This window comes from Bos indicus x Bos taurus, chromosome 7 (genome assembly GCF_003369695.1).
Source record: "Bos indicus x Bos taurus breed Angus x Brahman F1 hybrid chromosome 7, Bos_hybrid_MaternalHap_v2.0, whole genome shotgun sequence".
Lineage (NCBI taxonomy): Eukaryota > Metazoa > Chordata > Mammalia > Artiodactyla > Bovidae > Bos > Bos indicus x Bos taurus.
This window is the reverse complement of record NC_040082.1, coordinates 69,250,243-69,264,820: the sequence shown is the minus strand read 5'-3', so window position 1 is coordinate 69,264,820 and position 14,578 is coordinate 69,250,243. Positions and strand designations below refer to the sequence as shown.

The 14,578-nt window shown below is 37.2% G+C and overlaps 1 protein-coding gene across 1 annotated transcript; it reads left to right on the top strand.

Annotated features, from left to right (window-relative positions):
• The first annotated feature begins 1,963 nt into the window (after positions 1-1,963).
• On the top strand, positions 1,964-2,899 carry LOC113896295 (olfactory receptor 2T33-like). The gene has a single exon (XM_027548531.1). It carries the CDS (start codon positions 1,964-1,966, stop codon positions 2,897-2,899), a length of 936 nt encoding a protein of 311 aa, XP_027404332.1.
• Positions 2,900-14,578: the final 11,679 nt, after the last annotated feature.

The window sequence follows — 14,578 nt, the reverse complement described above, 5'->3', positions numbered from 1 at the left end:
TTACAATATTGTATTGGTTTTGCCATACATCAACATGAATCCACCATGGGTGTACACGTGTTCCCGATCCTAAACCCCCCTCCCTCCTCCTTCCCTGTACCATCCCTCTGGGTCCTCCCAGTGCACCAGCCCCAGGCAACCAGTATCATGTATAGAACTTGGACTGGTGGTTCGTTTCATATATGATATTATATATGACCTGTTCATCTTGGTGGCCCTACATGGCATGGCTCATAGTTTCATTGAGCTACACAAGCCCCTTCATCATGACAAGGCAGTGATCCATGAAGGGTAGATATAATGTACATATTATTAAAATTATGAAGCAAGAAATTGTTATGCTTATATCTTATTTACAACTATTTTGATTAACAGAACATCTAAAGCTTTTAATAGCATAATGGACGTTGGTGGTATATGCTAGATACTAAAGCAATGCCAATATTTATTAAAGATATGGTGCTTATTTACAAAACTTCCACAACTTATAAATTAATTTACAGCAGAAGTAAAATAGTATTGCTAAACAATAGATTATGAATAAAGCTTAAAGATTAAAATACTAATCTATTACTCTCTTCCAAAGTTTGATTTCCAAGGAAAAGATAAATGTCACATAAGATAGGAAGTTGTTTGCATAAAAATCCAGTTCATTTACCATAGACACTTACAGGTAACATAAGCTAGATGCTTTAGTGAAAAGATTACTAATCCCTGGAAGTAACTATAATGCTGAAAATTTTATGTGTAGGTGGTACTATATTAATTTTGCGTGATAAATTAATTTAGGCAAGTATTGATTAAGTACTTAAACAACCAACTAATCAGTTCAATGAGTATGATAATAAATCTGTTAATAATTAGATTAGTTGATAGATTGATATATCTCCTACATTTAAGGATGTATGATTACTGGTAATGAAGTGTGAACAAGCTACAAGTAAAATCAATTTTGTATTTTCCTTTAGGTTATACATATATATGAAATTATGAACTTTTTGTAATGTATATGTTTAACTAAATTCACATTCATTTTGTGAGGACATATTAGATATAAACGTTAACTGTTGAAAGGTCTCTAAACTGAAAGAAAGTCCCTGTGATCAGGAAGACAGCAGCGCTCAGGCCTGGTATACTGAGATCATGGGTTGCTTGCAGGTGTGGAAGAAAGAAATTTAACAATTTTTCCTCTCCTCCCAGAAAACTGAGTTTTGGTACTTATATATTTGTTTTTAGCATATTTATTAATCAAAATTTGTACATTGTGACATTGACTGAACTCGTGAAACTAATTTAAACAAATATAGGAGAAATACACAATATTCATCAGATACATCACATCAACATTGACTAAAATGAATGAATGAATGTGTCTGTAGCTCCCTCAACATAAAAGTCCCCAAATTATAGAAAGCTGTGATCATCTAATAATGTTTCCTAACTATAGGAGTAAATGATGTGTGATATATTGACAAAATATACAAAATTATAGAAATGTAGTGAGTACTACTATATATGGGCTTCCCTGGTGGCTCAGCAATAAAGAATTCACCTGCTGATGCAGGAAATATGAGGTCAATCCCTGTGTTGGGAAGATGCCCTGGAGAAGGAGATGGCACCCAACTCCAGTACTCTTATCTGGGAAATCCCACAGACAGAGGAGTCTGGCAGGCTATAGTCCATGGGGTCGCAAAAGAGTCAGACGTGCCTTAACGACAAAACAGCTATTATACATACATGTTATCAAATCTATTTGGATCCAAAATAAAGTGTAATTACAAAGAGATGGAAGATAAGATACTAAGGCAATCAATTGTGAATGCAAATGTTAAAGTCATAATTATGCCTCCCAGTATCATTTTTTTTCTATGTTATTTGATCAAGCTTTTGTAAGGAAATGACCAAGCTTCCTTTTAAACAGGAATTTCCTAATAATTCATTATCTTCCAGGAATAACTGAGACATGGAAAATACAAATGTCACCACAGGAATAAATTTCATTCTTCTAGGACTCTTTAACTACACAGAGACCCATCTCTTCCTCTTTTCCATGGTGCTCATGACTTTCCTCACCTCTCTGATGGGCAATGCCTTCATGATTATGCTCATCTATGTGGATCCTCGGCTTCACACACCCATGTACTTTCTGCTTAGCCAGCTCTCCCTCATGGACATGATGCTCGTTCTCACTATTGTCCCCAAAATGGCAGCCAATTACCTCAGGCACACCAGATCCATCTCTCCCACTGGCTGTGGTGCCCAGATTGTCCTGCTTCTTACTCTGGGAGGGGGCGAGTGCTTCCTCTTAGCCGCCATGGCCTATGACCGCTATGTGGCCATATGTCACCCCCTGAGATACCCGATCCTCATGAATCAGAAGCTCTGCTTGCACATGACAGCAGGCTCCTGGCTTTTGGGAGGGGTGGATGGGCTGATGCAGGCTGGTGCCACCCTGAGCTTCCCTTACTGCCACTCTCGAGAAATCAACCACTTCTTTTGTGAGGCGCCATCACTTGTTCGCCTTACCTGTGCAAACACCATGATTTTTGAATTCTTCATGTATGTATGCTGCATTCTGATGCTCTTAATCCCACTGTCTCTCATTTTGGCTTCCTATAGTCTCATCCTGGCTGCTGTGTTTCGTATGCAGTCCAATGAAGCCAGGAAGAAGGCCTTTGCAACCTGTTCTTCCCACTTGGCTGTCGTGGGGCTCTTCTATGGCACTAGCATGTTTATCTACATGCGGCCCAAATCTTACCATTCAGTGGGCCATGACAAGGTGGTCTCTGCCTTTTACACAATTTTAACACCCGTGTTGAACCCCCTTATATACAGTGTAAGGAATATAGAAGTCAAGGGGGCTTGTAGAAAGTGGCTGGAGAAACATTTTAAGTCATAGTGAACATAATTTGCTAATATTGCATCACTCAAATTAGATTCAGGTTACAAAATTTTTTGTGCATCAATATACTTGGCACTCCTTTGCCAGCTTGCACTGATTTTTAAAAATATATTAGATAAACTACTACATGTTAGATAAATTAATAAAAATTACATTTGTCATTTTTTCCATACCTTGTCATATTATTTTTTCTGAACTTACCTTGTAATTAGTTGTGATTATGTGTGATTTAGAAAAAATCATTTGGCAAAAGATAAGCAGATATGACTATAAATATGTAGGTTAAAATATGTAGTAATCATGAAAGGAAAAATTCAACAACTTTGTCTAAAAAAAGCAACACTAATTAAAATGATTAATATGTGATAAATATCACATAAATTAGTATAGATAATATATTTATATAAAGTAATATTTTTAAAAAAGGATGAAGTTTTTTTTCACTTGCTAATAGGAGTATCTAATTAATATGAAATGCTATAAGGACTATTGTCTTTGATCACAAGGAAAGTCTTAGGCCTGAGGTTTCATGTTTTGGGGATTAACTTAATGGAGTTAATATTATTGGATGAGTTTTATCTCATGATCTCTTGATGAGTTTCTTTTTTTTTTAATTTTTTTTAAAATTTTATTTTATTTTTAAACTTTACATAATTGTATTAGTTTTGCCTTTTAAGATATTTTATTTACAAGAGAGGAAGGAAGAAATAAAGGGAGAGGGAAGAGGGATGAGTGGGAAGGAAAAAAGGAATGAAAGAAAGACAGGTATGGCACACAATTTGAAAATTAATGCCAGTTTAGAAATGAAAAAAATCAAATTAAAATATTCTTCTGAAAAATTATCAAATATGAATTTTAATATCATCTAAATTGACTACCATATTTCATTTAGCTATCTTATATCATCTTAAATAAAATACTAATTAAAATGATTAATATTGGGTATTATTATCACATAAATTAATACAGATATTACCTTTTATATCTTCAGGGAATAAATTTTTTTTTAATGAAAAAAACATGTGTTTGTATAGGTTCAATAATTCTTATTTTACATGTCATGTCAAATCCTTGAAGATAAAATGTTAGTAAAGATGAAAGGAAAAAAACCTATAAAAACAAACAAAGCAATTAAGAAAATGGCAATAGAAGCATACATATTGATATAATTTCTTTAATGAAACTGGATTGAATGCACCAAACAAAAGATATACACTGATTGAGTGGACACAAATACAAGACCTATATATATGCTGTCTACAAGGAACTCAGCTGAGACCTAGGAATGCATACAGATTGAAAGTGATTCAATGAAAGAAGGTATTCCATGCAAGTTCCAAATCACAAGATTCCATTCCAAATCACAAGAAAGCTGGAGTAGCAATACTCACATGAAAAAAAAATAGACTTTGAAGTAAAAACTGTTAAAATAGACAAAGACATACACAACATAGTGATCAAGGAATCAATCCAACTAGAGTATATAAAAATTATAAATTTATATGGACCAAACATAGGATCACCTCAATATAAAAGGCAAATACTAACAACCATAAAGAGAGAAATCAACAGTAACATAATAATATTGGGGCACTTTAACACCCAACTTTCACCAATGAGCAGATCATCTAAACAGAAAATTATATTCTAATGAGGTGGATGAAACTGGAGCCTATTTACAGAGTGAAGTAAGTCAGAAAGAGAAACATCAATACAGTATATTAATGCATATATATGGAACTTAGACGATAATGATGACTGCATGTACAAGGCAGCAAAAGAGACACATATGTAACGAACAGATTTTTGGACTCAGTGGGAGAAGGGAAGGGTGGGATGATTTGAGAGAATAGCATTGAAACATGTATATTACCATATGTAAAATAGATAACCCGTGCACGCTCGATGCATGAAGCAGGGTACTCAAAGCTGGTGCTCTGGGACAACCCAGAGTGATGGGGTGAGGAAGGAAGTGGGAGGAGTGTTCAGGATGGAGGGGGCACATGTACACCCATGGCTTATTCATGTTGATATATGGCAAAAATCACCACAATATTATAAAGTAATTAGCCTCCAATTAAAATGAATAAATTATGACACAGCACTCCCACTGCTGGGCATACACACTGAGGAAACCAGAATTGAAAGAGACACGTGTACCCCAATGTTCATTGCAGCACTGTTTATAATAGCTAGGACATGGAAGCAACCTAGATGTCCATCAGCAGATGAATGGATAAGAAAGCTGTGGTACATATACACAATGGAGTATTACTCAGCCATTAAAAAGAATACATTTGAATCAGTTCTAATGAGGTGGATGAAACTGGAGCCTATTATACAGAGGGAAGTAAGCCAGAAAGAAAAACACCAATAGAGTATGCTAACGCATATATATGGAATTTAGAAAGATGGTAACGATAAGCCTGTATGCGAGACAGCAAAAGAGACACAGATGTGTAGAACAGTCTTTTGGACTCTGTGGGGGGGCGGTGATTTGGGAGAATGGCATTGAAACATGTATAATATCATATAAGAAACGAATCGCCAGTCCAGGTTTGAAGCAGGATACAGGAAGCTTGGGGCTGGTGTACTGGGATGACCCAGAGGGATGGTATGAGGAGGGAGACGGGAGGGGGGTTCAGGATTAGGAACATGTGTACACCTGTGGCAGATTCATGTTGATGTATGACAAAACCAATATAATATTGTAAAGTAATTAGTCTCTAATCAGAATAAATAAATTTAAATTAAAAAAAAGTTTATGGATTTATGTAACAATCTATGCTGAAAAATACTATTTTATACTTCTATATTATTTGCATATGTAAATTGTATAAGTAAATATTTAAATGTGAAATTTGCATATGCACGCCAATATGTATAGTATTTATTTTTCATCCCTTCTCCACACTGGGTGGCAGATTGACATTAATCAGCTGAAGATGTTCAATGCTTCTCAAGGTTCACTGCTTCTAGTGGATGCTGAAATGAATTACCAAAATTTTGTGCTTTAAAACAACAGGAACGTATTTTCTCACACTCTTGAAGGCCAAAAATCCAAAATGAATTCCACTATGTTGAAATCAAAGTGTTAGTAGGGCTCACTACATCAAGAAGTCCCAGAGAATAATCTTTTCATTGCCGGTTCTAGTTCATGTGTTTGCCAACATTTCTTGTCTTGTGGTTGAAGGACTCCAATCTCTGCCTGTGTGCCAGGTATGCACATTGCCTTCTTTTCTTCTGACTTTGTTGAATCTATGTCTCCTTCCTATAAGGATGCATGTTATGGCATTTAGCATCCATCATGACAACACTAAAATAATCCTCCTGTCTTGAATTCCTTAATGACATCTGCAAGAACTTTGTAATGTAAGACCATTGTCACAGGAGATTAGTACTTGATATCTTGATGGACAAGTATTTAGTCTACTACAATCCATCTCAATTTCAGAGAAAGCTCTTATTCAATGCTTTGTAAATATCAGTTATTTGGGAAGTTTTCAGTCACTATTTCTATAAATTTGTCTTCAGTACTAAATTTTTCTATTCTCCCTTAACAATTCAAAGTCTAAAGTATTTATCTAGTTATTGACCCATGGTTCTCCAAGGCTTTTTCATTTTTTTCAGTCATTTTTTATATTGTTTTTTAGATTGGATAATTGTTATTGATTTGTCATCATTATGACCACCTCTCAAACTGTCATTTCCATTTTGCTATTCAACCAATCTAGAGAGAGAAGTATTATTATTATTATTATTGTGCTGTGCTCAGTCACTCAGCTGTGTCCAACTCTTTGCAACCCCAGGGACTGTAGCTCACCAGGGGGATTTTCTAGGCAAGAATACTGGAGTGGGTTTCCATGTCCTCTTTATTTTGTTATTGTCCATTTTGGTTCTATAAAGCCCATTTATTTTTACTTTATTCTTTCTTTGTTGAGATTTTCTATTTTTTTCATTCACTCAAAGGTGTTTATCCTTGAGGAGTTCTAAGATGATAGAGGAGTAGATGGACATAGAATGCATCTCTCTTTACAGATGCATTAAGGATACATCTATAGATGCAATGATTCTCATAGAAAACTAGTTGAACACTAGCAGGAAGCCTGATCAATGGAAAGGCCTATAAGAATCCATGAATAACTGGTAGGATGAAAGAAAAAAATGGAGGAGAAGGGGAGGAAGCAGGACCAGACCTGCACCATGGTCGGGGGTGGGGGGGTGGTTGAGGGGGGCTGAAGAAGGGAAGAGATTCCTGCATCAGGGGAACGAACAGTGATTAAAAACACAAAATAATTGAAATTAAAAATACACTAGAAAAAAATCAATAGAAAAACTGAGATGGAAGAATGGATAAGTGAGTTGGAAGATAGAATGCTGGGAATAGAAGCTGAGGAGCAGAATAAAGAACAAAGAATGAAAAGAATTGGGGATAGCCATAGAGACCTCTAGGATAACATTATCCATACCAATATTCAAATTACAGGGGTCCCAGAAGAAGAAGAGAAAGACAACAAGTATGATGAAATATTTGAAGAGATTGTCGTTGAAAAATCCAAGGAGAAGCATGTTGAGAAATGAATTAATCAAACTAACAAAAATTAACCACACACACAAAAAATATTTAAAGCAGCAAGGGAAAAGCAATAAATAACATATAAAGGAATCCCCATAAGGTTAACAGGTGACTAAGCAGAAACTCTGAAGGCCAGAATGGAGTAACAGAACATGTTTAATGCAATGAAAAGGGGGGGGGAATAAAACCCTACAACCAAGATTGTTCAATCCAGCAAGGATCTTATTCAGATTAGACAGAGAAACCAAAAGCTTTACAGACAAACAATGCAAACAGAATGCAGGACTACCAAACCAGCTTTACAATAAAAGCTAAAGGAATTTTCTAGGCAGGAAAAATAAGAGAACTAACAGACCTACAAAAACAAGCCCCAACCAATTAAGAAAATGATAACAGAAACTTACATATCAATAAGTAACTTGAAAATAAAGGAATTAAATGCTCTGACCAAAAGACAGAGACTGGCTGAATGAATACAAAAATAAGACCAGTAAATATGCCCTCTACAAGAGATTCACTTAAGACCTAAGGATATATACAGTCTGAAAATAAGGGGATGGAAAAAGTTCTTCCATGTAAATGGATATCAAAGAAAGTTAGAGTAACATTACTCATTTCAGAAAAAAAAAAAAAATAGACTTTAAAATAAAGAATATTACAAGACCGAAGGAATGATAGGACACAACATGATTATCAAGAGATCAAACCAAGAGGACATAATATTTGTAAATATTAGTGCACCCAAGTACTGAATTTCAGACTCTTTTGCTGATTAGGGCTACTCCATTTCCTCTATGGGATTCTTGCCCACAGTAGTAGATACATTGGTCATCTGAATTAAATTTGTCCATTCCTGTCCATTTTAGCTCACTGATTTCTTAGATGTTGATGCTTATTTTACCATCTCCTGCTTAACCACATCCAATTTACCTTGATTCACAGACCTAACATTTCAGGTACCTATGCAATACTGTTCTTTTCAGCATAGGATTTTACTTTCATCACCAGACATATCCACAACTGAGCATTGTTTCCACTCTGGCCCAGCCACTTCATTCTTTCTGGGGCTATAAGTAGTTGTCCTCTGCTCTTCCACAGTAGCAAATTGGACACCTTCCAACCTGAGGGACTCATCTTTTGGTGCCATATCTTTTTGTCTTTTTATACAGTTCATGGAGTGTTGAAAAGCAAAGACATTACTCTGATGACAAAGGTCCATATAGTCAAGGTCTTCCCAGTGTTCATGTATAGTTGTGAGAGCTGGACTGTAAAGAAGGCAGAGCACCAAGGAATTGATACCTTCAAACTGTGGTGCTTTAGAAAACTAAGTCCCTTAGACAACAAGGAGATCAAACCAGTCAATCTTAAGGGAAATCAATTCTGAATACTCATTGGAAGGACTGATGCCAAGGCTGAAGCTCCAGTATTTTGGTCACCTGCTGTGAAAAGCCAACTCATTGGAATAGTCCCTGATGCTGGGAAAGATTGAAGGTAGAAGGAGAAGAGGGTGTCAGAGGATAAGCTAGCTGGATGGCATCACTGATGCAATGGACATGAACTTGGGCAAACTTTGGGAGATGATGAGGGACAGGGAGGCCTGGTGTGCTGCATCCCATGTGGTCACAAAAAATTGAACATAACGGGGTGACTGAACAACAACAATTTACCCAACATAAAGCCATGTCAATACATAAGGCAAAACCTAACAGCCATGGAAGGGGAAACTGACACAATACTACTAGGGGGCATTCACATCACACTTATACCAATGTATAGATCCTCTGGACAGAAAATTAATAAGGGAATACAAGCCTTAAAAGGCACATTAGGCTAGATGAACTTAACTGGTATTTATAGGGCATTCCATGCAATAATAGCAGAATATACTTTCTTCCCAAGTCTATAGAGAACATTCTCCACAATAGATCACACCTTTGGTAACATATCAAGCCTCAGTAGTTTTAAGAAAATTGAAATTGTATCAAGCCTCTTTTTCTGACCACAATAATATGAGATTGCATATCAAAAACAGGGGAAAAATGTAAAAAAACACAGACACATGGAGGATAAATAATGCACTTCAAAACAACCAAGGCATTTCTGCAGAAATCTAAAAGGAAAAAAAAAAAAGAAGCAAATTACAATGAAAATAAGATGACTCGAATATATGGGATATGTGAAAAGCAGTTCTAAGAGGGAAGTGTATAGTAATAAACCCACCTCAAGGGAAAAAAAAAATTCCTACATCACAAAACAAGAGAAATCTCAAATAAATGGCCTAATAATTAGAAAAAGAATAATAAGAAGTACAACAACAACAAAAAAGGGAATAAAATCATAAATTCTAAGTGAAAGTAAATGAAAAAGAAAGAAAGCAATAGCAAAGATCAGTAAAACTAAAAGCTGATTCTTTGAAAGATAAATAAAATATGTAAACCATTAGCCAGAATAATTACGAAAATAAAGGGAGAAGATTCAAATCAATAAAATTAGAAACCAGTTCAGTCACTCAGTCGTGTCTGATGCTTTGTGACCCCATGGACTGCAGCATGCCAGGCTTCCCTGTCCATTGCAAACTCCCGGAGTTTACCCAAACTCATGTCCATTGAGTCAGTGATGCCATCCAACCATCTCATTCTCTGTCGTCCCCTTCTTCCCCCACATTCAATCTTTCCCAGCATCAGGGTCTTTTCCAGTGAGTCAGTTCTTCGTATTAGGTGGCCAAAGTATTGGAGTTTCAACTTCAGCATCAGTCCTTCCAATGAATATTCAGGACTGATATCCTTTAGGATTGATTGGTTGGATCTCCTTGTAGCCCAAGGGACTCTCAAGAGGCTTCTCCAACACCACAGTTCAAAAGCATCAATTCTTTCATGCTCAGCTTTCTTTATAGTCCAACTCTCACATTCATACATGACTACTGGAAAAACCATGTGAGAAGAAAAGGATCCAGAAATTCTACAGACCATGCCACAAACACTTCTGAGGCATGGTGAATAATTTACATACTGTCCATGAAAGTGACACTCTTCAGGTGACATGTATGTGCAGTCACCAGAGATATTGATTAATTTATAGAACCAGCAAAGATAAAGACTTGGGGAGTGAAAAACTGATGCCAGATACCATGAGAAAGAAAAAATAAAATCTATATCCTTGTCTCATGTTTTGAGTTATTTTTCAGTCCCCGAGTTCACCCAATGAAAGAGACCAGGTCACCCAGAGAAAGGGCTAACAATTCAATAATAATTTTATATGTTCAAATATAAACCAGTTTTTCTCAGGGATACTGTAGCAATTTACCAGAGTGGGTGGAATTTTTAGCTTGGGCTTACATAGCAAAATGCCATAGACAAGGAGGATTAAAACACAGATACCTATTTTTCAGAGCTCTGGGTGTTGAGAAGTCTTAGATTCAGGTGCTAGCTAACTTGGTTCCCAGGGAGGCCTCACTTACTAATTTATAGAGGCTGCCTTATCTTTATATCCTCACATGGCTTTTTCTTAGTGTCTGTGAAGAGAGAAAGGTTGAGTTTTTCTCTTCCTTCCTCTTACAAGCACACTAATCCTACAGATTAAGGACCCAACTGCATTATTTAATTTAACTTAAAGGAGCTCCTTATAAGCCTTTTCTCCAAAAACATTCACATTTGGGGCAAGTGTACCCAACATAAAAATTTGGGTAATGAAATTCAGGCTATGGCACAGAGCATAGACACACCAGCATGAACAAAATCCTCAGATCTTTTGAGAGCTGTTGGTTACAGAATTGACACTAAAGGGCTAAAATGGAGTGCTTTCTCCTTATTACTCCCACTCATTTAGGACTTTGTTGCTTTCTATTACATTTACTTTAAGATCTTTTGGATAGAGTTCCAGTTTCCTAGTTTAAAACTGATGCTGTTATCAGATACGTACATTGTATATATGTGAAATCTAGAAAAATGGTACAGATGAACCTATTTGCAGGGCAGGAATAGAGACACAGATACAGAGAACTGGCAGAAGAGCCTGGGGCAGGAGGCAGGGCAATAGACTGAATTAGTGATTCAGGAGATTTAGTTTGCATATGTGTACTGACTGGGTTTCCCTGATGGCTCAATGGCAAAGAAATCACTGCAATACAAGGCAATGCAGGAGACATGGGTTCAATCCTTAGGTCAGGAAGATCTCCTAGACAAGGAAATGGAACCCACTCCAGTGTTCTTGGCTGGGAAATTCCACGGACAGAGGAGCCTGGCAGGCTACAGTCCATGGGGTCACAAAAGAGAACGTGACTTAGTGACTAAACAAAAAAGAACAAATGTACACTGTCTGCCATGTTAGAAACAGATAGCTAGTGGGAACGTGCTTAAGGCTCCAGGAGCTCAGTTTGGTGCTCTGTGATGACTTAGATGGGTGGGATGAAGGGAGTGAGAGAGAGGTTCAAGAGAGAAGGGATATATGTATACACATAGCTGATTCATTTCCTTGTACAGCAGAAAATGCACAACATGTTAAAGCAATTATACATCAGTAAAAGCAAAAACAGAAAGCAAAAAAACAGTTCTTTTAAATCAAAAGCTGCTGCTGCTAAGTCACTTCAGTCATGTCTGACTCTGTGTGACCCCATAGACAGCAGCCCACCAGGCTCCCCCGTCCCTGGGATTCTCCAGGCAAGAACACTAGAGTGGGTTGCCATTTCCTTCTCCAGTGCATGAAAGTGAAAAGTGAAATTGAAGCTAGGTGTGTCAAAAGATGATTTGATTTCTTCATTTAAGCATGCTCCTTATGGACAAATTCTTAACTACCCTATAACTTTGTATAGGGAAGAAGCCATATTTTTACTGAAATAATCATACTTGCTACATATGTTCTGATTCTAAAATCACATGATTCACCTGGTCTGTGCTACCAGAAACCAACGTCTGTGAATGACAGTCAAGGGTCCCTTCACTTAGACTTCTTACTGAATATGGTTTATGGAGTGTTCCATGTATTGCTCTGAGCTCCCATATTCCCCTTCCCCTTTCAGGACAGAAGTACTTATTTCCCTGCCTACTAAGGGTACTAGTATCAAATATTCTTAGCTAGTCCTTCTCATAACATTGTTTTTACTTGAGAAAAACTACTTTGTGTAAAGTTATGTTTCTTCACTGGGAAAAGGCCACATTCAATCAATGTTCCTGTGGGGGCACAAAGGAGACCTCTTGGTCTACTACAGGAAACTTGATAGGGGCAAGTCTTAATTCTTCCTGGGTTAACCTTCTGACAACATCAAGGTTCAACATCTTACTGTGCCCATTTCTGTTTCTTTTAGTCTAAGCGAGTTGATTCTAAGAACAATAAACTTCCTCCATGCCTAGCGAGCTACAGTCCATGGAGTCCTAAAGAGTAGGACACAACTGAGAAGCTAAGCACATTACTATCTCAATCTCAGAGTCTATGTACCATGAATTACCACATCCCCCTAAAGTGTCCCCTAACTCTGAGAGTGGAGAAGGCAACAATAGAGTAATGTTTACTACCCTTGCTTCCTGCCCATTCATGTGTGACTTCTTGAGTCTGCATTCTAGCCAGGTGTTAGATGTTCTTCTCAAAATTTTGAAAATTTCAAGAGTTTGAATATCTAATTTCCACATGTCTCCCAGAGAAGAGTTGGAAAGCATCCTGTCCTGCTCTCCCTAAAATGAGGGTCTGGTAGAAATTTGGTTTCTGAAAGCTATGTCCACAGTTTATTGTTGTCATTCAGTCATTCAGCTGTGGTTGACTTTGCAACTCCATGGACTGAAACATGCCAGGATTCCCTGTCCTTCACCATCCCCAGAGTTTGCTCAAATTCATGTCGACTGAGTCAGTAATGCCATTCAACCATCTCATCCTCCTTCGTCCCCTTCCCCTCCTGCCTTCAATCTTTCCCAGAATCAGGGTCTTTTCCAATGAGTTGGCTCTTCACATCAGGTGGCCAAAGTATTGGAGCTTCGGCCTCAGGATCAGTTCTTGCAATTAATATTCAGCATTGATTTCCTTTAGATTAACTGGTTTGCTCCCCTTACTGTCCAAGGGATTCTGGAGAGTCTTCTCCAGAACTACAGTTTGAAAACATCAATTATTCAGCACTCAGCCTTATTGATAGTCTAACTCTCACATCTGTACATGACTACTGGAAAAGCCATAGCTTTGATTGATCATATAGACCTTGTTGGCAAATTAATATCTCAGCTTTTTAATCCTGTCTAACTTTTTCATAGCTTTTCTTTCAAGGAGAAAGTGCCTTTTAATTCCATAGCTACAATCACTGTCTGCAGTGATGTTGGAGCCCCCCCAAAATAAAGTCTGTCACTGTTTCCATTGTTTCCCCATATATTTGCCATGAAGTGATAGGACCAGATGCCATGATCTTAGTTTTTATAATGTTGAGTTTTAAGCCAGCTTTTTCACTATCCTCTTTCACTTTCATCAAGAGGCTTTTTAGTTCCTCTTTGATTTCTGCATAAGGGTGGTATCATCTGCATATCTGAAGTTATTTATATTTCTCATGGAAATCTTGATTCCAGCTTGTGCTTCATTCACCCAGCATTTTGCATGATGTACTCTGAAAGAGGAGAGTGAAAAAGCTGTCTTAAAACTCAACATTCAGAAAACTAAGATCATGGCATCCGATCCCATCACTTCATGGCAAATAGATGGGGAAATAATGGAAACACTGAGAGACTTTATTTTTGAGGGCTACAGAATCACTGCAGACAGTGACTGTGGCCATGAAATTAAAAGACTTTTGCTTCTTGGAAGAAAAGCTATGACAAACCTAGACAACATATTAAAAAGCAGAGACATTACTTTGCCAACAAAAGTCCATCTAGTCAAAGCTATGGTTTTTCCAGTAGTAATGTATGGATGTGAGAATTGGAGTATAAAGAAAGCTGCACACTGAAGAATTGATGCTTTCGAACTGTGGTCTTGGAGAAGATTCTTGAGAGTCCCTTGAACTGCAAGGAGATCCAACCAGTCAATCCTAAAGGAAATCAGTCCTGAATATTCATTGGAAGAACTGATGCTGAAGCTGAAACTCCAATACTTTGGCCACCTGATGCAAAGAACCGACTCATTTGAAAAAACCC

Bases quoted from the DNA above. Each gene is read 5' to 3' on its own strand.
- LOC113896295 (XM_027548531.1), top strand. From the start codon at position 1,964: ATGGAAAATACAAATGTCACCACAGGAATAAATTTCATTCTTCTAGGA.